Below are 25,084 nucleotides of genomic sequence, written 5' to 3' on the forward strand. Positions count from 1 at the left end.
GATCTTCTATCAGTTAAATATCCTTTGTCAGGGTAGTCCCTCATTTATCCCAATATTTTCCCTCTCTGATTACTTTACTTCCCTAACTGTCCCTTATTCTGTCCCCGTCTTGTTGCTCTATTCAGTTATATTAGGGTTTCTATTATTCTGTACTTTTTTATTTTCTTAGTTGTTATGTGCAGTTCTATATATGGATACAATTTGTGGTAAGGCAAATCAAAGTTAAAAATTAATAACAGTGTTGGGAGAGAGGAGGGTTAGGGTTGTTATATGTTGTTATATGTTGCTGGATTCATTTAGGCTATTGTTAGGGTTGGGTCCAGACGTGGATGACCCGTTGAGGACAGCGGAGGGTTAGGGTTAGGCCACAGGGTTGTTGAAACCAGCACCTGAGGGCAGTTATGCTTGTAGAGGGACAACCCAGGGATGGCACGGGCTAGGTTAGGTTTTGAATATAATTGTGTTTCGTTTCAACTAGTTCGTTTTACGGTTACAGGCCTATCTCCTGTTTATCCCTCCCTTTCTGCTGATCTAATATAATTAGGTGTAGTACTTAAAAAGGCCTGTAGATGTCCTCCTAGGATCATAAATTAAACTGAGGTAGGCTCCAAGTTGCCTCTTTTTGATGGGTGGCAGTGCAGAAGTCAATGTGGTGAGAGATTCATTCAACCATAGTATTGTTAAATATGAACATAAACGCCATATTGTGCATTTAAATGGTTTTATTGTTTTGTTAAAGGAAAGGAAAAACCTAAAAGGAAGTGTTAAACTAAAACCAAACAAACCATAGATATATAGAGGCTAAAAATAAAATATGAATAAAACCATGTTCTTCTCCATCCATTTTCCTGTCTGTTAAAACCCATTTTCTAAAACCTCTCGGGTTCAGGCCATTTTAGGCGGGTTAGGGTTGTCTGTAGGTGCTGGATCCACTTCCGTTCTACCCTCTTTAGCTGCCCACAGGTCCAGCCTATATATGACTGTAACCCTGATATGGTAAGGTGAGTGATGGGGTGCTCCTGGAAGTGGGTTATGAGTTCCGTTTGTAGGTGTGCCCTTTTAATGTTATACAGGTGTTGTTTGAGTCTGGTTTCTATGGTGTGTTTGGTTTCTCCAATGTATTGTTTATTGCAAAGTGTACATGTAATGATGTAAAAGTTTAGGGTTGTAGTTCAGGCTAGGGCTAGGGTTAGGGTTAGGGTTAGGGTTGGGTTGTAGTTCAGGCTAGGGTTAGGGTTAGGGTTAGGGCTAGGGTTAGGGTTAGGGTTAGGGTTGGGTTGTAGTTCAGGCTAGGGTTAGGGTTAGGGTTAGGGTTGTAGTTCAGGCTAGGGTTAGGGTTAGGGTTAGGGTTGGGTTGTAGTTCAGGCTAGGGTTAGGGTTAGGGTTAGGGTTGTAGTTCAGGCTAGGGTTAGGGTTAGGGTTAGGGTTGTAGTTCAGGCTAGGGTTAGGGTTAGGGTTAGGGTTGTAGTTCAGGCTAGGTTAGGGTTAGGGTTAGGGTTAGGGTTGTAGTTCAGGCTATGGTTAGGGTTAGGGTTAGGGTTAGGGTTGTAGTTCAGGCTAGGTTAGGGTTAGGGTTAGGGTTAGGGTTGTGGTTCAGGCTAGGGTTAGGGTTAGGGTTAGGGTTAGGGTTAGGGTTGTAGTTCAGGCTAGGGTTAGGGTTAGGGTTAGGGTTAGGGTTGTGGTTCAGGCTAGGGTTAGGGTTAGGGTTAGGGTTAGGGTTAGGGTTGTAGTTCAGGCTAGGGTTAGGGTTAGGGTTAGGGTTGTAGTTCAGGCTAGGGTTAGGGTTAGGGTTAGGGTTAGGGTTAGGGTTAGATTGAACCGGGTTACATTAGAACCTGTAACGGTTACACTTTTCCATGCAAAAGTGACATCAGTCATTTTAATTTCTTCAATAAAAGTTGTGTATAACAGTTTATAAGGCACAAAGTCATCATCATAAGGAAGACTTTTGAAAGTTTAGTAAGAGCATTTCATTTCTCTTGCTTTTCTCCGCAGGGTCTAGAAGAATGTGATCAAGTACTCAGGGTATGCCTGGTTGTCATGGAAAATGACAAACATAGATGGTCCTGATGGGTTGTCTGTCACGCTGTTGTAGAGTTCAACAGTCGTGGTGCTTTTAGCTGGAGGAACTGTCATCCCATGTCGTCCTGCAGTGAAATCGCCAGTCAGAACTCGACAGAGGTACATATACTTCTGCCCCTGGCGATCCGGTCTTGAGTATGTGCTTCTGGCAGAGTAACTGGCACCAACAGCAAAGTAGGTGCCGTTTCCAAATGCTGTAGCTGGAAAAAATCATACAATGCTTAGGTTTTAGACTATTGCAGAGACAAGACTGAGTAAATGAGAAGCACAAGCTAAGTTTTAAATGAAGGGCAATAGAATTGTACCTATAACTTTTACCAATAAGCCATAGGAGTTGGCAAGACAGGACGAAGAGATCTGGGACCTTGTCCATGGAACATACATATCTGTCTCACCATTTTTCCCAGCAAAGCTCCGATTGAAGCCATGGTTGTTGATGTGATTGATGGTTGTGTGGCACGTTCCATGGAAGAGCCTCTTCTCATTCTTCTGGTGACCGTTCCTGAGCTCCATGTCGTGTTTCTTGATCTGGAGACTCCTCCACAGGGTTGGGTTCTGGATCCTCTCAATCTGAAATAAATTGAGGGAAAATCACTTTATACGAGCCAATAATAGACTCTAAAATGTATCCTGAATACCTTCTATACATCTTAGATTATTATTGTGGGCTGAAAAAGATCCAGAGAAACAAATATCTGGCTAGCTGACCCCTAGCTGACCCCTAGCTGACCCGTAGATGAGCTGAGGGGCCTCTTCATTATTTCTAAGTGCTTAACTAAATACTAACTGTCACGACCTCCTCCGAAGTCGGCCCCTCTCCTTGTTCGGCGGTCGACATCACCGGCTTCCTAGTCACCACCGATCCATGTTTCATTTTCGTTTAGTTTTGTCTGTATTACACACACCTGGTTTCAATCCCCATATCACGTTCCTTATTTAACCCTCTGGCATACATTTCTGTTCTGTCCGTGATTGTTGGTGTCTTTGGTGGTTGTTGTATGTGCTAGTGTGTATGTATGTTCCTAGTTGTAATTTTTGCTTGACTTTTCGAGTAAACTCTGTTGTTTTGCTCTAAACCTGTGTCCTGCGCCTGACTCCGCTACATCCCTGCACCCAATCGCTGACACTAACACACAAAGTCTCTAATAAACAAACAATTTAATATGGCTGATCTCAAATTAAATCAAATTCAAATCAAATGTATATATAAAGTCATTTTTTACATCAGCCGATGTCAAAGTGCTGTACAGAAACCCAGCCTAAAATCCCAAACAGCAAGCAATGCAGGTGTAGAAGCACTGTAGCTAGGAAAAACTCCCTAGAAAGGCCAGAACCTAGTCAGGAAGGCTAGAGACCAACAGATGAGTCACCCTGAACAAATCAACCCATTACTCACACAGCCAACTACAATGGAAAACAGGTAGCCTACCTGTATAACTTTGTTGGGGCAGGTGGCTCGGAACAGGTTTAAAACTTCATTGTGCTCTGGGCTTCCTGGCTGGATGAGGCAGGACAGGCAGGACGTGTTGGCTGGCATGGCATCCCAATGTCGAGGGAGACTCTCAATAGGTTGAGCTAGAGCAAACGCAGTTATTACTAAGTTGGTGAACAGTTAGCATTTTCCATAAGAAAACCATGACACACTTAGCCATCATGCTAACACTAACTGGGCTCGCATTCCCTTGTAAACTAAGGTTAAAATAACAAATGAACTCTGAATGGAATAAACCAGCCTGTACCTGCTAACTTGTCGATTTGTCTGCTTTTGGGGCTGTTTCCACTTGTGTTGTTAGCAGCCCTGTCAGGCAGGGTGAACGTGTACATTTTCCTCCAGGCAGAGACCTCCACGCGCGGCTGCTTCCTGTCCAGTGCCTGCTGCAGATGGGAGTTATGGATGGGGTGGAATCTCTGGGACTGTCCCCCTGGCTGCTGCTGCCAATCCACCATGTTGCTAGGCGCTGTAATGTTCCTGTTGAAGGACTTTTGGTCCCTGGCCTTCCTCAGCATCTCCTCGATTCTCATGTCATGGATGCGGTGGTGGTGGGATTTGGACTGGTAGACAGCGTCGTGTGGGATGCTGCTGCTCTCTGGTTCCTTTAGGTTCAGGTCCATGATTCTCATGTCATGGATGCGGTGGTGGTGGGATTTGTACTGGTAGACAGCGTCCTGTGGGATGCTGCTGCTCTCTGGTTCCTTTAGGTTCAGGTCCTTGATCCAACGATCCACTTTGGAAGAAACGTGGAAGACAGCCGGATCCACTTCCAGGCCCTCGATGACAATGTCCTCATTCTTTTGTGGCTTTTTAGCTTTACCCCAGTTGAACAATGCTGTGGGAATAAAAGGGAGGGTTGGGGATACCTAGTCAGTTGTACAACTGAATGCCTTCAACTGAAATGTGTCTTTCACATTTAACCCAACCCTTCTGAATCAGAGAGGTGCAGGGAGCTGCCTTAATCAACATCCACATCACCCAGGGAACAGTGGGTTAACTGCCTTGCTCAGAACAACAGATTTTGACCTTGTCAGGTCAGGGATTTGATCCAGCAACCTTTAGGTTACTGGCCCAATACTCTAACCACTAGGCTACCATATGGGTACACAACACACTGTTTTAATGAAGTAACAGGGTATTCTATAGAATGACGTCATGTGGAACGTCAAGTGGAACGTCATGTGGAACGTCATGTAGAATGTCTTACCATGAGGTTTTACGTATGTAGGCTTATTGCAGGTGATCAGATATTCAGGTAGAGCCTGGTGACCATTGAAGACGACCCAGGTGTCTCCGCCTCCTTTCACACTGTCATACAAGGTGAGTGGGTCTCTGGCAAAGGGAGGTGGCACGATGAGACCTGGACAGCCAACAATTGACTTGCCAGTCAGCACCTGTGCCTCAATGAAGTACAGGTACTCCTGGTCAGCTGAGCCCTTCCACAGCCTCTCTGCTCCATGGACACTGCTGCTGAAGTAGATCCCCTCTCCCAGATTTTGCTCTGTGGACGTAAACATATGAATGGTGTACTCCATGGCAACATAAAACCATTTTGTGACGGTTGTCGTGTTTTCCAATCTCAAGGCGGTAAATAATAATCAAATACTAAAGTGCCTCTAAAGGTAACATGGTAACATGGTAACATAGGTAACATGGTAACAGGGGTAACATGGTAACATAGGTAACATGGTAACAGGGGTAACATGGTAACATGGTAACATGGTAACATAGGTAACATGGTAACATGGTAACATGGTAACATGGTAACATAGGTAACATGGTAACATGGTAACATGGTAACATGGTAACATAGGTAACATGGTAACAGGGGTAACATGGTAACATGGTAACATGGTAACATGGTAACATGGTAACATGGTAACATGGTAACATGGTAACATGGTAACATAGGTAACATGGTAACATAGGTAACATGGTAACATGGTAACATGGTAACATGGTAACATGGTAACATGGTAACAGGTAACATGGTAACATGGTAACATGGTAACATGGTAACATAGGTAACATGGTAACATGGTAACATGGTAACATAGGTAACATGGTAACATAGGTAACATGGTAACATGGTAACATGGGTAACATAGGTAACATGGTAACATAGGTAACATGGTAACATGGTAACATGGTAACATAGTAACATAGGTAACATGGTAACATAGGTAACATAGGTAACATGGTAACATAGGTAACATGGTAACATAGGTAACATGGTAACATGGTAACATGGTAACATGGTAACATGGTAACATGGTAACATGGTAACATGGTAACATAGGTAACATAGGTAACATGTAACATGGTAACATAGGTAACATGGTAACATGTTAACATGGTAACATGGTAAGGTAACATGGTAACATGGTAACATGGTAACATGGTAACATGGTAACATGGTATGGTAACATAGGGTCAGGTAACATAGGTAACATGGTAACATGGTAACATAGGTAACATGGTAACAGGGGTAACATGGTAACATAGGTAACATGGTAACATGGTAACATGGTAACATGGTAACATGGTAACATAGGTAACATGGTAACATGGTAACATGGTAACATGTAACATAGGTAACATGGTAACATGGTAACATGGTAACATGGTAACATAGGTAACATGGTAAACATGGTAACATGGTAACATAGGTAACATAGGTAACATGGTAACATGGTAACATGGTAACATAGGTAACATGGTAACATAGGTAACATGGTAACATGGTAACATAGGTAACATGGTAACATGGTAACAGGGGTAACATGGTAACATAGGTAACATGGTAACATAGGGTAACATGGTAACATGGTGGTAACATGGTAATAGGTAACATGGTAACATGGTAACATGGTAACATGGTAACATGGTAACAGGTTTTCATGGTTAAATCAGGTAACATGGTAATAACATGTAACATAGGTAACTTTGTAACATGTAACATGGTGGAATGGAAGCATGGTAACATGGTAACAGGGGTAACATGGTAACAGGGTAACATTGTGTGCAACAGGGAGGGTCAATGAGTGCATAGGTAACATGGTAAAAACAATGCCTAGCCTTGTCTATCTATGGGGAAAAGGTGTGGTAGTGTTATGCACGACTTGCAAATTTTTCCACCACAAATCACCAAAAAGAGTAGAACCAGCTCACCTGCTTTCACACTATGATTGACAATTTTTTAAACCTTTGTTTAACTAGGCAAGTCAGTTAAGAACAAATTCTTTATACAATGACGGCCTACACCGGCCATACTCAGACGACGCTGGGCCAATTGCGCGCTGCCCTAACAGCCTGGAATCAAACCAAGGTGTCTGTAGTGATATAGCCTCTAGCACTGAGATGAGGTGCCTTAGAACGCTGAACCAGGGTCTGTAGTGATATAGCCTCTAGCACTGAGATGCGGTGTCTTAGACCACTGAACCAGGGTCTGTAGTGATATCGCCTCTAGCACTGAGATGAGGTGTCTTAGACCACTGCTGAACCAGGTACTGTAGTGATATCGCCTCTAGCACTGAGATGCGGTGTCTTAGACCACTGCACCACTCGAGAGCCTGAACCAGGGTCTGTAGTGATATCGCCTCTAGCACTGAGATGCAGTGCTTTAGACCACTGCACCACTCGAGAGCCTGAACCAGGGTCTGTAGTGATATCGCCTCTAGCACTGAGATGAGGTGCTTTAGACAGCTGCACCACTCGAGAGCCTGAACCAGGGTCTGTAGTGATATCGCCTCTAGCACTGAGATGAGGTGCTTTAGACCACTGCACCACTCGAGAGCCTGAACCAGGGTCTGTAGTGATATAGCCTCTAGCACTGAGATGAGGTGCTTTAGACAGCTGCACCACTCGAGAGCCTGAACCAGGGTCTGTAGTGATATCGCCTCTAGCACTGAGATGCGGTGCTTTAGACCAGCTGCACCACTCGAGAGCCTGATGTTCAATGTTTATTTTGAAAAAAAGGATGGAATAGGAATAGTTTCACCATATTAAAACGAGAGTTCAGTTCATGTAACAGGGGTTGACCTTAAAATGAGGGACACTCGTAAATGAATCACTAATCCCGTTAAATTAAATTACAATCTTCAGAAAATGACTGTTGAAACAAGAACATACAGTAACTAGGCTTTTACAAAGAGGGTGGAACCATGAACAAATGTTGAGGTTAAAATGTGTTAAAATCTTCCTAAACGTGGTGTAAACTCCATCTGAATCTCTCGAACCGTCAGGTGGTGTAAACTCCATCTGAATCTCTCGAACCGTCAGGTGGTGTAAACTCCATCTGAATCTCTCGAACCATCAGGTGGTGTAAACTCCATCTGAATCTCTCTAACCATCAGGTGGTGTAAACTCTGAACCTCTCTAACCATCAGGTGGTGTAAACTCTGAAACTCTCTTACCATCTCTGAATCTCTCTAACCATCAGGTGGTGTAAACTCCATCTGAATCTCTCGAACCGTCAGGTGGTGTAAACTCCATCTGAATCTCTCGAACCGTCAGGTGGTGTAAACTCCATCTGAATCTCTCAAACCGTCAGGTGGTGTAAACTCCATCTGAATCTCTCGAACCGTCAGGTGGTGTAAACTCCATCTGAATCTCTCGAACCGTCAGGTGGTGTAAACTCCATCTGAATCTCTCTAACCATCAGGTGGTGTAAACTCCATCTGAATCTCTCTAACCATCAGGTGGTGTAAACTCCCATCAGGTGAAAACTCTCTCTAACCATCAGGTGGTGTAAACTCCATCTGAATCTCTCTAACCATCAGGTGGTGTAAACTCCATCTGAATCTCTCTAACCATCAGGTGGTGTAAACTCCATCTGAATCTCTCTAACCATCAGGTGGTGTAAACTCCATCTGAATCTCTCTAACCATCAGGTGGTGTAAACTCCATCTGAATCTCTCTAACCATCAGGTGGTGTAAACTCTGAACCTCTCTTACCATCAGGTGGTGTAAACTCTGAACCTCTCTAACCATCAGGTGGTGTAAACTCTGAACCTCTCTAACCATCAGGTGGTGTAAACTCTGAACCTCTCTAACCATCAGGTGGTGTAAACTCTGAACCTCTCTAACCATCAGGTGGTGTAAACTCTGAATCTCTCTAACCATCAGGTGGTGTAAACTCCATCTGAATCTCTCTAACCATCAGGTGGTGTAAACTCTGAATCTCTCTAACCATCAGGTGGTGTAAACTCCATCTGAATCTCTCTAACCATCAGGTGGTGTAAACTCTGAACCTCTCTAACCATCAGGTGGTGTAAACTCTGAATCTCTCTAACCATCAGGTGGTGTAAACTCTGAATCTCTCTAACCATCAGGTGGTGTAAACTCTGAACCTCTCTAACCATCAGGTGGTGTAAACTCTGAACCTCTCTAACCATCAGGTGGTGTAAACTCTGAATCTCTCTAACCATCAGGTGGTGTAAACTCTGAATCTCTCTAACCATCAGGTGGTGTAAACTCCACCTGAATCTCTCTAACCATCAGGTGGTGTAAACTCTGAATCTCTCTAACCATCAGGTGGTGTAAACTCTGAATCTCTCTAACCATCAGGTGGTGTAAACTCTGAATCTCTCTAACCATCAGGTGGTGTAAACTCTGAACCTCTCTTACCATCAGGTGGTGTAAACTCCATCTGAAAGCCCACTCTGCTGAGCAGGTCACAGAATTGCACAGGCAAGCGTTGGTACATTCGCTGAGAAGAGGTAGACACCTGCATCTGCCTCTTCCTAAGGTCAAAGACCTGCTTCAGATCTTTGTTCTCCACCTTCTCAACCTGTAACGCATCAGCCATGGACATATTTGATGAATTATCAGGCAGGGAATACCACAGATTGCAACTTTAATGTTATCCATCGTTTCCTGTGACACTCACCCTGACAATTTGAAATCCGGCAAAATGTTGCTGTCTCTCTTTATAGTCAGAACTGTTGTCATCTACAGGCTTCCTTGATGAACTGATGGGAGATTGCAGGCCCATTAAACTCAACTCTTCCTTTGCAAAATCCTCTTGGACTTTGCAGCACAGGGCTTCCACCTCTAACACAGCAGCTTTGAACCCTCTTGAAGCCCCCTGGATGGTCAATCCAAAGCGGCCATCTTTAAAGTTCTCCTCGATGGAAACTTCCCTCTTGGTCTGAAGGGAAAGAAGCTCTTCAAACTCCCTCTGGCCAAAGTGCTGGATGAAATTGTTGTGAATGGTGATTACATTCTTCGAGGCAGGGTACAAAGCATCCAAATACCAGCGTCTGGCCTCCCTCAATGTCTCATGATAGGCCCCACAGAGCTCAATAAACGGTGGAACACTTTTCCTTGCATCTCTGGAGTCGGAATGGACAGTTTCCTGCTTAAATACTTAAAGATGAGACACAGAAGAAGAATACTGTGAGATATACTGTAGGAAATACTGTAAGAAAGACTGAGATATACTGTAGGAAATACTGTAGGAAATACTGTGGAAAATACTGTCGGAAATACTGTGAGATATACTGTAGGAAATACTGTAAGAAAGACTGTGATATATCATGTAGGAAATACTGTAGGAAATACTGTGGAAAATACTGTCGGAAATACTGTGAGATATACTGTAGGAAATACTGTAAGAAAGACTGTGAGATATCATGTAGGAAATACTGTAGGAAATACTGTGGAAAATACTGTCGGAAATACTGTGAGATATACTGTAGGAAATACTGTGAGATATACTGTAGGAAATACTGTAAGAAATACTGTGATATATACTGATGGAAATACTGTAAGAAAGACTGTGAGATATCATGTAGGAAATACTGTGGAAAATACTGTAGGAAATACTGTGAGATATACTGTAAGAAATACTGTGAGATATACTGTAGGAAATACTGTAAGAAATACTGTAAGAAATACTGTAAGATATACTGAAGGAAATACTGTAAGAAATACTGAGATATACCATAGGAAATACTGTAGGAAATACTGTGAGATAAACTGATGGAAATACTGTAAGAAATACTGTGAGATATACTGTGAGATATACTGATGAAAATACTGTAAGAAATACTATGATATACCATAGGAAATACTGTAGGAAATACTGTGAGATATACTGTAGGAAATACTGTGAGATATACTGTGAGATATACTGATGGAAATACTGTAAGAAATACTGAGATATACCATAGGAAATACTGTAGGAAATACTGTGAGATATACTGTAGGAAATACTGTGAGATATACTGTAGGAAATACTGTGAGATATATGGCAAGTGTTCTGATAAAACACCAACGATAATAAGAGTTCCTCTTCATCTACTTCTTTTGACCAGGATCTCACCTTGAAAGGAGGCAGAACTACACACTGTTGGAAGAACTAAGAACTAGATCTAAAATGGCCCCTGGAAGAAATGGCAGCAGTTTTACTGGCGCCCAACCAATTGTGCTATTACTTGTTTTTTTCGCGTTATTTGTAACTTATCTTGTACATAATGTTTCTGCAACCGTATTTTACGGCAAAAAAAGAGCTTCTGGATTTCAGGACAGAGATCACTCACCTCGGATTAAACAAAGAGCTTCTGGATATCAGGACAGCGATCACTCACCTCGGATTAGACAAAGAGCTTCTGGATATCAGGACAGAGATCACTCACCTCGGATTAAACAAAGAGCTTCTGGATATCAGGACAGAGATTAAACAAAGAGCTTCTGGATATCAGGACAGAGATCACTCACCTCGGATTAGACAAAGAGCTTCTGGATATCAGGACAGCGATCACTCACCTCGGATTAAACAAAGAGCTTCTGGATATCAGGACAGAGATCACTCACCTCGGATTAGACAAAGAGCTTCTGGATATCAGGACAGCGATCACTCACCTCGGATTAGACAAAGAGCTTCTGGATATCAGGACAGAGATCACTCACCTCAGATTAGACAAAGAGCTTCTGGATATCAGGACAGCGATCACTCACCTCGGATTAGACAAATAATTTTTCTTCAACAAGCAGGACGCACAGGACATTCTCCGAACACCCTACAAGGCCAACATCCCAGTTATTTGCTAGAAGAAGAGACGCAGGTACAGAGGCCACAGAGCGGGATGCCTCGTACGGACCCGCAGAAGGCGAGTGGGAAAGCTGCCCGTCACCGTCAATATTACTCGCCAAAGTGCAAACATTGGACAATAAATTAGACAAGGTACGATCACGAATATCATTCCAAAGGGACATCAAAAACTGTAATATCTTATGTTTCACGGAATTGTTGCTGAATGAGGATATTCAGCTAACGGGACATACGCTGCAGCGGCAAGATAGAACAGCACACTCCGGTAAGATGAGTGGGGGCGGTCTGTGCATATTTGTAAACAACAGCTGGTGCACGAAATCTAAAGAAGTCCCTAGATTTTGCTCGCCTGAAGTAGAGTATCTTGTGATAAAATTCAGACCCCACTACTTGCCTAGAGAGTTCTCAGCTATACTTTTCGTGGCTGTTTATTTACCACAGCAGCTGGCACTAAGACCGCACTCAGCCAGCTGTATAAGGAAATAAGCAAACAGGAAACCACTCACCCAGAGGCGGCGCTCCTAGTGGCCGGAGACTTTAATGCAGGGAAACTTAAATCAGTTCTACCAAATCTCTATCAACATGTTAAATGTGCAACCAGAGGAAAACAAATCTAGATCACCTTTACTCCACACACAGAGACGCGTACAAATCTCTCGCTCGCCCTCCATTTGGTAAATCTGACCACATCTATATCCTGATTCCTGCTCACAAGCAAACATTAAAGCAGGAAGCACCAATGACTCAGTGTATAAAACGTGGTCAAATGAAGCAGATGCTAAACTACAGGACTGTTTTGCTATCACAGACTGGAACATGTTCCGGGATTCTCCCGATGACGTTGAGGAATACACCACATCAGTTGCTGGCTGTATCAATAAGTGCATCGAGGACGTCGTCCCCACAGTGACTGTACGTACATACCCCAACCAGAAGCTATGATTTACAGGCAACATTCGCACTGAGCTAAAGGGTAGAGCTATCGCTTTCAAGGTGCGGGACTCTAAGCCCGAAGCTTATAAGAAATCCTGCTATGTCCTGCGACGAATCATCAAACAGGAAAAGCATCAATACAGGGCTAAGATTGAACCATACTACACCGGCTCCGAAGCTTGTCTTATGTGGCAGGGCCTGCAAACTATTACAGGCTACAAAGGGAAGCACAGCCGCGAGCTGCCCAGTGACACGAGCCTACCAGACGAGCTAAATCACTTCTATGCTCTCTTCGATGCAAGCAACACTGAGGCATGCATGAGAGCATCAGCTGTTCAGGACAACTGTGTGATCACGCTCTCTGTAGCCGGCGTGAGTAAGACCTTTAAACAGGTCAACATTCACAAGGCTGCGGGGCCAGATGGATTACCAGGACGTGTGCTCCGGGCATGTGCTGACTAACTGGCAGGTGTCTTCACTGACATTTTCAACATGTCCCTGACTGAGTCTGTAATACCAACATGTTTCAAGCAGACCACCAGTGTCCCTGTGCCCAAGAACACGAAGGCAACCTGCCTAAATGATTACATACCCGCAGCAGTCACGTCCGTAGTCATGAAGTTCTTTGAATGGCTGGTAATGGCTCACATCAACACCATTATCCCAGAAACCCTAGACCCACTCCAATTTGCATACCGCCCAAACAGATCCACAGATGATGCAATCTCTATTGCACTCCACACTATCCTTTCCCACCTGGACAAAAGGAACACCTATTTGAGAATGCTATTCATTGACTACAGTTCAGCGTTCAACACCCTAGTGCCCACAAAGCTCATCACTAAGCTAAGGATCCTGGGACTAAACACCTCCCTCTGCAACTGAATCCTGGACTTCCTGATGAGCCGCCCCCAGGTGGTAAGGGTAGGTAGCAACACATCTGCCACACTGATCCTCAACACTGGAGCTCGCCAGGGGTGCGTGCTCAGTCCCCTCCTGTACTCCCTGTTCACCCATGGCCAGGCACAACTCCAACACCATCATGAAGTTTGCAGACGACACAACAGCGGTAGGCCTGGTCACCGACAAGACAGCCAATAGGGAGGAGGTCAGAGACCTGGCCGGGTGGTGCCAGAATAACAACCTATCCCTCAACATAACCAAGACTAAGGAGATGATTGTGGACTACAGGAAAAGGAGGACCGAGCACGCCCACATTCTCATCGACAGGGCTGTAGTGGAGCAGATTGAGAGCTTCAAGTTCCTTGGTGTCCACATCACCAACAAACTAGAATGGTCCAAACACACCAAGACAGTCGTGAAGAGGGCACGACAAAGCCTATTCCCCATCAGGAAACTAAAAAGATTTGGCTTGAGTCCTCAGATCCTCAAAAGGATCTACAGCTGCAACATCGAGAGCATCCTGGTTGTATCACTGCCTGATATGGCAATTGCTCGGCCTCCGACCGCAAGGCACTACAGAGGATAGTGCGTACGGCCCAGTACATCACTGGGGCCAACCTGCCTGCCATCCAGAACCTCTACACCAGGCGGTCCAAAAGATTGTATTATACCCCAGCTACCCCAGTCATAGACTGTTTTCTCTACTACCGCATGGCAAGTGGTACCGGAGTGCCAAGTCTAGCACAAAAAGGCTTCTCGACAGTTTTTACCCCCAAGCCATAAGACTCCTGAACAGGTAACCAAATGGTGCTACAAATGGTGCTACTCTCTGTTTATCATATATGCATAGTCACTTTAACTATACATTCATGTACATACTACCTCAATTGACCCGACAAACCAGTGCTCCCGCACATTGACTAACCAGGCTATCTGCGTTGTGTCCTAGCCACCACCTGCCAACTCCTATTTTACGCTACTGCTACTCTCTGTTCGTCATATATGCATAGTCACTTTAACCAGATCTACATGTACATACCACCTCAATCAGCCCGACTAACCGGTGCCTGTATGTAGCAACGCTACTGTTATTTTTCACTGTCTTTTTACTGTTGAGGTCCTTTGACAGCTGGGTAGAAAACCTTTCCTCACCTGGCTTCTTGAACTTCATTGCACCGGCATCAACACCATGGAGCACAGCAGTACATCCAAACTTGCTATGTAGGACATATGTCAGAGCTGGTCCGCATCGATCCAGGATGCTCACCATCTCCTCCTCCAGAGGGATGTTCTCTGACCTGGTCATTGCTCTCATAGAACAGGGAATATTGATCTGACGAATGAGGAGAACAATTAAGATCAATAAAAGAAGGAGAAGCCGCGCCACTGTCCGCCCCCACCTACGTTGTTATTGTTTTTGATTTTGTTGATCAAGTGGAGGTGAGGAGCGTCATGGTAACGTGGTGAAACAAAAACACTACACACTCTGCTGTTCTATAATGTCCCGTGATGCATTGACGTCTGAGGGAAAAAGCAGTGTTGGTTGTTTGAAGTAAGTTCGGTAGTGTATGTTGTAATACCACAAATGAACATGGCAGTTTCACCATTACATACATTATACAAATCAAATTTTATCAACATAATATAGCCTTTCATATAGTTTGCTCGTAACTACTGACATATACAGTGCCTTCAGAAAGTATTCACACCCCTTGACGTTTTCCACATTTTGTTGTGTTACAGTTTAAAAATATATATAAAAATGTAGATTTTGTGTCACTGGCTTAAGCACAATACCCCATAATGTCAAAGTGAAATGATGTTGTTTTTTTGTAATGCCAAGAGTGTGCAAAGCTGTCATCAAGTCAGGCTCCTGAGTCGTGCAGCTGTCTAAGGCACTGAATCTCAGTGCAAGAGGTGTCATTACAGTCCTTGGTTCGAATCCAGCTGAATCACATCCAGCAGTGATGGGCAGTGCACAACTGGCCCAGTGTCATCTGGGTTTGGCCAGGGTAGGCCATCATTGTAAACAAGAATTTGTTCTTAAAACCTCTTCGGGCTAGGGGGCGGTATTTTCACGTCTGGATGAAAAGCGTGCCCAAAGTAACCTGCCTGCTACTCAGGCCCAGAAGCTAGGATATGCGAATAGTTGGTAAATTTGGATAGAAAACACTCTAATGTTTCCAAAACTGTTAAAATGATGTCTGTGAGTATAACCAAACTTATTTGGCAGGTGAAACCCAGGGTTTCTATGTGAATCTAGATTTGAGGCCTTTGGGCACACGGTTGCAGTTCCTATGGCTTCCACTAGATGTCAACAGTCTTTAGAAATTGGTTGATGTTTTTCCTTTGAGAAATGAAGAAGTAGCCCTGTTATTTTCATGTGTCACTCCAGGTGCACTCTAATGTTTTGGTGCACACAACCTGGAACATGCTTCACTTTTTGAACACAGTTATTTTTTATTTTAACTAGGCAAGTCAGTTAAGAACAAATTCTTATTTTCAATGACAGCCTAGGAACAGTGGGTAAACTGCCTGTTCAGGGGCAGAACGACAGATTTGTACCTTGTCAGCTTGGGGATTTGAACTTGCAACCTTTCATTTACTAGTCCAACACTCTAACCACTAGGCTACCCTGCCACCCAGCTTATCCTGTCTAAAATTTGATCGATTATTTACGGTTTAAAATATCTAAAGTTGGATTAGGAAAGTTGTTTGAAATGTTTGGATCAAGATTACAGGTAACTTATTAAATATTTTGTAGTCATGTTGGGCGAGCTGGAACCAGTGTTTTTCTGAATCAAACCAAATAAATGGACATTTTGGCGATATATAACGACAGAATTAATCAAACAAAAGGATCATTTGTGATGTTAATGGGACATATTGGCATGCCAACAGAAGAAAATCTTCAAAGGTAAGGCATGAATTATATCGTTATTTCTGAGTTTTGTGTTGCGCCTGGGGGGTTTAAATATGATTGTCATGTGTTTGTTTGATGGGGTGCTGTCCTTAGATAATCGCACGATTTGCTTTCACCATTAAGCCTTTTTGAAATCTGACACGGTGGCTAGATAAGTTAAGCTTTAATTTGGTGTATTGCACTTGTGAATGTATGAAAGTTAAATATTTATAATAAAAATATTTAAAAATTGCGCTCTGCAATTTCACCGGATGTTGTCGAAACGTTCCGCTAGCCATAATTTAACTGACTTGCCTAGTTCAATAAAAGGCAAAGGGTGGCTACTTTGAAGAATGTAAAATATATTTAGATTTATTTAACACTTTTTTGGTTACTACATGATTCCATATGGGTTATTTCATAGTTTTGATGTCTTCATTATTGTTCAACAATGTAGAAAATAGTAAAAAATAAAGAAAAACCCTTGAGTGAGTAGGTGTTCTAAAACTTTTGACCGGTACTGTATGTATAATTGATTTTGAATCATGTCCTTGTTAGATTTACAACATAAACAATAAACTCAAATTAGATCAAATAAAGTATCAAGTTGTTAATTGTGAGTTAGATTCGGGCATATTCCTTCCTAGAGAGCAAACCTACAAAAATATACAACACAGACTAGATCTAACTTGTTTAGTAAAGACAGACTAGATCTAACTTGTTTTGTAAGGACAGACTAGATCGAACTTGTTTAGTAAAGACAGACTAGATCTAACTTGTTTAGTAAGGACAGACAAGATCACAAAAAAGCACATAAAGAAATCACAGTACCTGGTGTTTTACAATAAATGTAATCGCTTTTTTCTGGTGCTCGGTTTCCGTGTAGATCCGTATGAGGCCTAGTGAGAAGATGATTGGATGAACTGCAAGCTCGTGTGTGTGTGTGTGTGTGTGTGTGTGTGTGTGTGTGTGTGTGTGTGTGTGTGTGTGTGTGTGTGTGTGTGTGTGTGTGTGTGTGTGTGTGTGTGTGTGTGTGTGTGTGTGTGTGTGTGTGTGTGTGTGTGTGTGTGTGTGTGTGTGTGTGTGTTATTTACTCTGGGGGCAGGACTTCCCATGAAGAGCCCAGAGTGTTCAGGAAGTTGAACTGAAAGTAAATCCTTGTCTTGGGCTGGGCTTGGCTGTGTTCCATACCTACTTTCTGCCTCCTCGATTCAAATAGCGTCTCTGCGTCAGTGTTATGATCTAGGATCAGTTTTAATCCTTAGAATCGTAATGAATAAGATTACATGGACAGGGGGACCTGATCCTAGACCAGCTCTACGACTGAATACTGGTCCTATTAGATTACATGGACAGGGGGACCTGATCCTAGACCAGCTCTATGACTGAATACTGGTCCTTTTACATTACATGTACAGGGGGACCTGATCCTAGATCAGCACTATGACTGAATACTGGTCCTTTTACATTACATGGACAGGGGGACCTGATCCTAGATCAGCACTATGACTGAATACTGGTCCTTTTACATTACATGGACAGGGGGGACCTGATCCTAGATCAGCTCTATGACTGAATACTGGTCCTTTTACATTACATGGACAGGGGGGACCTGATCCTAGATCAGCTCTATGACTGAATACTGGTCCTTTTACATTACATGGACAGGGGGACTGTTATTTCTCTTTACTTATTTGAGCTGTTGTTGACATAATATGGCCTTGGTCTTTTACCAAATAGGGCTATCTTCTGTATACCAACCCAACTGATTGGTTCAAATGCATTAAGAAGGAAAGAAATTCCACAAAAGAACTTTAAACAAGTCACACCTGTTAATTGAAATGCATTCCAGGTGACTACCTTATGAAGCTGGTTGAGAGAATGCCAAGAGTGTGCAAAGCTGTCATCAAGGCAAAGGGTGGCTACTTTGAAGAATCTCAAATATAAAATATATTTTGATTTGTTTAACACAACATTGGTTACTACGTGATGCCATAAGTGTTATTTTATAGTTTTCATGTCTTCACCATTATTCTACAATGTAGAAAATAGTACAAATAAAGAAAAAGCCTTGAATGAGTCGGTGTGTCCCAACTGTTGACTGGTCCTGTATATATATTTCTCAATGGAGGAGTCTATAGATGTCATAAAGATATCAACAGAATTTGACTATGACAACGCCACGCTCACATCTCCTGGTGGGGAAATATTCAGAATATTGTGATTGCCGGCCATCAAAATCAGCCTACATTTAGGCTGTTGTTTCTATGTGTGTCTTTCACACTGTGTTGAGGTAAAAATCAGGCCAAATTTAGGTTGTTGTTTATGTGTATTTCAATTCTAAATGTTATGAATCTAAATATATCCAAATCAGATTTTTGAAAAACACTTTGTGGTACTGTTAGATCAGATTTTGTGAATGTTAAAACACACATAAACTACCTGTTTATAACTGGTGCGATTGGTATCCCACCCGTCTGATAGGCCTATTCATTAGGCTCGTCCAAAAGCTACAATTTGGTTGTCTGGATAAAGTTCTGTGTCACTGTATCCATAAGTATCCATTAGCCACTGACTGTTCTAACTTTACAACAGAGGCAGTTCACTTCTTATAACGTGGGAAAGTGCTCAGTCAGACATTTCACTCGTAGGTGTGTCTGCAATACGAGCTGTAACATGTTCTAACACGTATTCCCTTTGAAGTGTTTTGTGTTGAACATGTTTTTCCTGAGTTACAACACTTTCTGAACCAATAGAAACTTGTGAAGAGAAAAATACCTCAATGCGAATCTGTGTTAAAACTAATGTACAGTACACCCCCGGACAGGACACTAGTCTATCTCCTGTTTCTGTAGTGAGACGGTGTGATGTACAGGACACCCCCTGGACAGGACACTAGTCTATCTCCTGTTTCTGTAGTGAGACAGCTTGATGTACAGTACACCCCCGGACAGGACACTAGTCTATCTCCTGTTTCTGTAGTGAGACAGCTTGATGTACAGGACACCCCTGTAGTCTATCTCCTGTTTCTGTAGTGAGACAGTACACCCCTGGACAGGACACTAGTCTATCTCCTGTTTCTGTAGTGAGACAGCTTGATGTACAGGACACCCCCTGGACAGGACACTAGTCTACCTCCTGTTTCTGTAGTGAGACAGCTTGATGTACCAGTACACCCCCTGGACAGGACACTAGTCTATCTCCTGTTTCTGTAGTGAGACAGCTTGATGTACAGTACACCCCCTGGACAGGACACTAGTCTATCTCCTGTTTCTGTAGTGAGACAGCTTGATGTACAGGACACCCCCTGGACAGGACACTAGTCTATCTCCTGTTTCTGTAGTGAGACAGCTTGATGTACAGGACACCCCATGGACAGGACACTAGTCTATCTCCTGTTTCTGTAGTGAGACAGCTTGATGTACAGGACACCCCCTGGACAGGACACTAGTCTATCTCCTGTTTCTGTAGTGAGACAGCTTGATGTACAGGACACCCCTGACAGAACACTAGTCTATCTCCTGTTTATGTAGTGAGACAGCTTGATGTACAGGACACCCCCTGGACAGGACACTAGTCTATCTCCTGTTTCTGTAGTGAGACAGCTTGATGTACAGTACACCCCCTGGACAGGACACTAGTCTATCTCCTGTTTCTGTAGTGAGACAGCTTGATGTACAGGACACCCCCTGGACAGGACACTAGTCTATCTCCTGTTTCTGTAGTGAGACAGCTTGATGTACAGTACACCCCCTGGACAGGACACTAGTCTATCTCCTGTTTCTGTAGTGAGACAGCTTGATGTACAGGACACCCCCTGGACAGGACACTAGTCTATTGCAGAGCCTGTGAACAAAACAGAAGGTTACCGTGCCTTTATTGAAGAAACAAGGACAGTGATACAAGTCAAGTATATTCCTCCAGTAGGATAACCTGATAGGCTGTACCAAATGGCACCCTACTCCCTATATAGTGCACTATGTAGCGTGAGGCAGCTTGATGAACAAGTGCTAATTTTAACCAATTCAAAAATGTATATTGGGGCCTCCCGAGCGGTCTAAGCCACTGCATCGCAGTGCTGGAGGCGTCACTGCAGACCTAGGTTTGATCCCTGGCTGTATAACAACTGGCGCTCTAGCGACTCCTAGTGGCGGGACGGGTGCCTGCAGGCTGACCCCGGTCATCAGTTGAACGGTTTTTCCTCCGACACATTGGTGCAGCTGGCTTCCCGGGTTAAACAGGCGGGTGTTAATTAAGGAGCGCGGTTTTGGGAGGGTCATGTTTTCGGAGGACGCACGACTCGACCTTCGCCTCCCGAGCCCGTTGGGGAGTTGCAGCGATGAGACAAGATTGAAATTGGGGAGAAAAGATGGGGGGGGTAAAATACAAAAACAATGCCAGATAGATCCACTTCTGGTAGTGTGGACTGTGAGAGGGAGGGATAACAAGAAGCCACTGTCTCCCTCAGAGGGTTAACATAGCAACTGACACCTCGATCGCTGGAGCGTTACAAGAGCAGGGGCTGCAGGGTTTAGTTCCATACCAGCACTAAGACACCTAGTTCAGCAATCCAACCAATCATCAAGAACCTGATTAGGTGATTTAAAAAGAAAATGTTATATTGCTTGCTTCATATGTTCAATATAGAACCCCACATTTCAAGAAAACGGTTATTGGGGTTCTAAATTGAACATTAGGGGTGCTGTATAAGCAAGGGAAATACCCCTTTTTGGTTCTATAGAGATTTATATTTTTCTTAGAGTGTATGGAACAAAATCCTGCCCTGCACAGACTGTACTAGAATGTGTAGAGTCAGACTGTACTAGAATGTGTAGAGTCAGACTGTACTAGAATGTGTAGAGTCAGACTGTACTAGAATGTGTAGAGTCAGACTGTACTAGAATGTGTAGAGACAGACTGTACTAGAATGTGTAGAGTCAGACTGTACTAGAATGTGTAGAGTCAGACTGTAGTAGAATGTGTAGAGTCAGACTGTACTAGAATGTGTAGAGTCAGACTGTACTAGAATGTGTAGAGTCAGATTGTACTAGAATGTGTAGACAGACAGTACTAGGATGTGTAGAGACAGACTGTACTAGCTGTACCAGACTGTAGTAGAATGTGTAGAGACAGACTGTACTAGAATGTGTAGAGACAGACTGTAGTAGAATGTGTAGAGTCAGACTGTACTAGAATGTGTAGAGACAGACTGTACTAGAATGTGTAGAGACAGACTGTACTAGGATGTGTAGAGACAGACTGTACTAGAATGTGTAGAGTCAGACTGTACTAGAATGTGTAGAGTCAGACTGTACTAGAATGTGTAGAGACAGACTGTACTAGAATGTGTAGAGTCAGACTGTACTAGAATGTATATAGTCAGACTGTACTAGAATGTGTAGAGTCACACTGTACTAGAATGTGTAGTCAGACTGTAGTAGACTGTATGTGTAGAGTCAGACTGTACTAGAATGTGTAGAGTCAGACTGTACTAGAATGTGTAGAGACAGACTGTACTAGAATGTGTAGAGACAGACAGTACTAGAATGTGTAGAGTCAGACTGTACTAGAATGTGTAGAGTCAGACTGTACTAGAATGTGTAGAGTCAGACTGTACTAGAATGTGTAGAGTCAGACTGTACTAGAATGTGTAGTCAGACTGTACTAGAATGTGTAGTCAGACTGTACTAGAATGTGTAGAGACAGACTGTAGTAGAATGTGTAGAGTCAGACTGTACTAGAATGTGTAGAGTCAGATTGTACTAGCTGTACCAGACTGTACTAGAATGTGTAGAGTCAGACTGTACTAGAATGTGTAGAGACAGACTGTACTAGAATGTGTAGAGTCAGACTGTACTAGAATGTGTAGAGTCAGATTGTACTAGTGTACCAGACTGTACTAGAATGTGTAGAGTCAGACTGTACTAGAATGTGTAGAGTCAGACTGTACTAGAATGTGTAGAGACAGACTGTACTAGAATGTGTAGAGTCAGACTGTACTAGAATGTGTAGAGTCAGATTGTACTAGAATGTGTAGACAGACAGTACTAGGATGTGTAGAGACAGACTGTACTAGCTGTACCAGACTGTAGTAGAATGTGTAGAAACAGACTGTACTAGAATGTGTAGACAGACAGTACTAGAATGTGTAGAGACAGACTGTACTAGGATGTGTAGAGTCAGACTGTACTAGGATGTGTAGAGTCAGACTGTACTAGGATGTGTAGAGTCAGACTGTACTAGGATGTGTAGAGTCAGACAGTACTAGGATGTGTAGAGTCAGACTGTACTAGAATGTGTAGAGTCAGACTGTACTAGAATGTGTAGACAGACAGTACTAGAATGTGTAGAGACAGACTGTACTAGGATGTGTAGAGTCAGACTGTACTAGAATGTGTAGAGACAGACTGTACTAGGATGTGTAGAGACAGACTGTACTAGGATGTGTAGAGTCAGACTGTACTAGGATGTGTAGAGTCAGACTGTACTAGGATGTATAGAGTCAGACAGTACTAGGATCTGTAGAGTCAGACTGTACTAGGATCTGTAGAGTCAGGGATTGATAGGGAGGATGTAGACATTGAATTGATGCAAAAAACATATTTATTTACCTCCATCAATGCATACAGAATAATTAGGTTTTATTTAGGTTATTTCATTCAATTATAAGACCACTTAAACATGCTTAGTTCTATCTCTCTCTCTCTCTCTCTCTCTCTCTCTCTCTCTCTCTCTCTCTCTCTCTCTCTCTCTCTCTCTCTCTCTCTCTCTCTCTCTGCTTTTCCCTACAGTCAGGTGAGTTTAAAATGTATTAATTAAATGTATTTCACTATAAGAATGGTTTTGTCCGTTAAATGCCTAATCTCACATCCAGAATAGAGAATGAATCCCCAGAATGTCAGAGCAGAGGGCTAAACTGTTTATAAAGTTACACATAAAACCAGAGTTACATCTATAAATGGGCAGAATAAGGGATGGGATGGGGTAGTATGGGTTGGGTAGGTGCAGTGGGATGGGATGGGGTAGTATGAGTTGGGTAGGTGCAGTGGGATGGGATGGGGTAGTATGAGTTGGGTAGGTGCAGTGGGATGGGATGGGGTAGTATGAGTTGGGTAGGTGCAGTGGGATGGGATGGGGTAGTATGGGTTGGGTAGGTGCAGTGGGATGGGATGGGGTAGTATGAGTTGGGTAGGTGCAGTGGGATGGGATGGGGTAGTATGAGTTGGGTAGGTGCAGTGGGATGGGATGGGGTAGTATGGGTTGGGTAGGTGCAGTGGGATGGGATGGGGTAGTATGGGTTGGGGAGGTGCAGTGGGATGGGATGGGGTAGTATGGGTTGGGTAGGTGCAGTGGGATGGGATGGGGTCAGTGGGATGGGGTCAGTGGGATGGGATGGGGAAGGGTAGAGCATAGTAGGGTGGGGTGAGTAGGATGAGTTGGCTGGGGTCAATGGGATGGGGTGGAGTTTTAGTCATTTAAGAGGCGGGAGCTTTCTTTTTGACCATTCTCCTCCTAGCTGGCACTGGGTTGGAGGCGGGGTTTGGGTTGGAGGCGGGGGCCAAGGTGCCACCATTGGCCCGCTCAGTCTTGACCTCGTCGATGAAGGTTTCTATGGCGACAAATTTCTCTGTGAGATCACCAAGGTGAGCCTTGAGAGAGTTGAACTCCTTGTCAAGGTCATTCAGAGCCTCAGACAGGGGCTGGACCTGTCAGAGTGCCAACAAAAGAAAATCTTCAAAGGTAAGGCATGAATTATATCGTTATTTCTGAGTTTTGTGTTGCGCCTGGGGGTTTAAATATGATTGTCATGTGTTTGTTTGATGGGGTGCTGTCCTTAGATAATCGCACGATTTGCTTTCACCATTAAGCCTTTTGAAATCTGACACGGTGGCTAGATAAGTTAAGCTTTAATTTGGTGTATTGCACTTGTGAATGTATGAAAGTTAAATATTTATAATAAAAAATTTAAAAAATTGCGCTCTGCAATTTCACCGGATGTTGTCGAAACGTTCCGCTAGCCATAATTTAACTGACTTGCCTAGTTCAATAAAAGGCAAAGGGTGGCTACTTTGAAGAATGTAAAATATATTTAGATTTATTTAACACTTTTTTGGTTACTACATGATTCCATATGGGTTATTTCATAGTTTTGATGTCTTCATTATTGTTCAACAATGTAGAAAATAGTAAAAAATAAAGAAAAACCCTTGAGTGAGTAGGTGTTCTAAAACTTTTGACCGGTACTGTATGTATAATTGATTTTGAATCATGTCCTTGTTAGATTTACAACATAAACAATAAACTCAAATTAGATCAAATAAAGTATCAAGTTGTTAATTGTGAGTTAGATTCGGGCATATTCCTTCCTAGAGAGCAAACCTACAAAAATATACAACACAGACTAGATCTAACTTGTTTAGTAAAGACAGACTAGATCTAACTTGTTTTGTAAGGACAGACTAGATCGAACTTGTTTAGTAAAGACAGACTAGATCTAACTTGTTTAGTAAGGACAGACAAGATCACAAAAAAGCACATAAAGAAATCACAGTACCTGGTGTTTTACAATAAATGTAATCTCTTTTTTCTGGTGCTCGGTTTCCGTGTAGATCCGTATGAGGCCTAGTGAGAAGATGATTGGATGAACTGCAAGCTCGTGTGTGTGTGTGTGTGTGTGTGTGTGTGTGTGTGTGTGTGTGTGTGTGTGTGTGTGTGT

General features: G+C 43.1%; 1 protein-coding gene across 3 annotated transcripts; it reads right to left on the bottom strand.

The window, feature by feature from the left end:
• Positions 1-1,740: 1,740 nt before the first annotated feature.
• Positions 1,741-25,084, bottom strand: LOC112241425. 3 transcript variants are annotated; one of them, XM_042298669.1, is made up of 9 exons: positions 24,923-25,072; positions 14,619-14,799; positions 9,465-9,943; positions 9,203-9,365; positions 4,782-5,075; positions 3,822-4,409; positions 3,512-3,657; positions 2,478-2,652; positions 1,741-2,282 (listed from the first exon to the last, which is right to left on the bottom strand). In XM_042298669.1, the coding sequence occupies exons 2-9, from the start codon at positions 14,779-14,781 to the stop codon at positions 1,999-2,001; spliced, it is 2,292 nt and encodes a 763-aa protein (XP_042154603.1). In that variant the 5' UTR covers positions 14,782-14,799; positions 24,923-25,072; the 3' UTR covers positions 1,741-1,998. The 3 variants fall into 3 exon arrangements, 2 of the variants coding, with proteins under 2 accessions (XP_042154603.1, XP_042154602.1); XM_042298668.1 differs by lacking the exon at positions 24,923-25,072 and adding an exon at positions 17,200-17,355; XR_006079008.1 differs by lacking the exons at positions 1,741-2,282; positions 2,478-2,652; positions 3,512-3,657; ... (3 more) ...; positions 9,465-9,943; positions 14,619-14,799 and adding an exon at positions 23,740-24,074 and having other exon boundaries at positions 24,923-25,084.

This window comes from Oncorhynchus tshawytscha, linkage group LG16 (assembly GCF_018296145.1).
Source record: "Oncorhynchus tshawytscha isolate Ot180627B linkage group LG16, Otsh_v2.0, whole genome shotgun sequence".
In the NCBI taxonomy this organism is placed as follows: domain Eukaryota; kingdom Metazoa; phylum Chordata; class Actinopteri; order Salmoniformes; family Salmonidae; genus Oncorhynchus; species Oncorhynchus tshawytscha.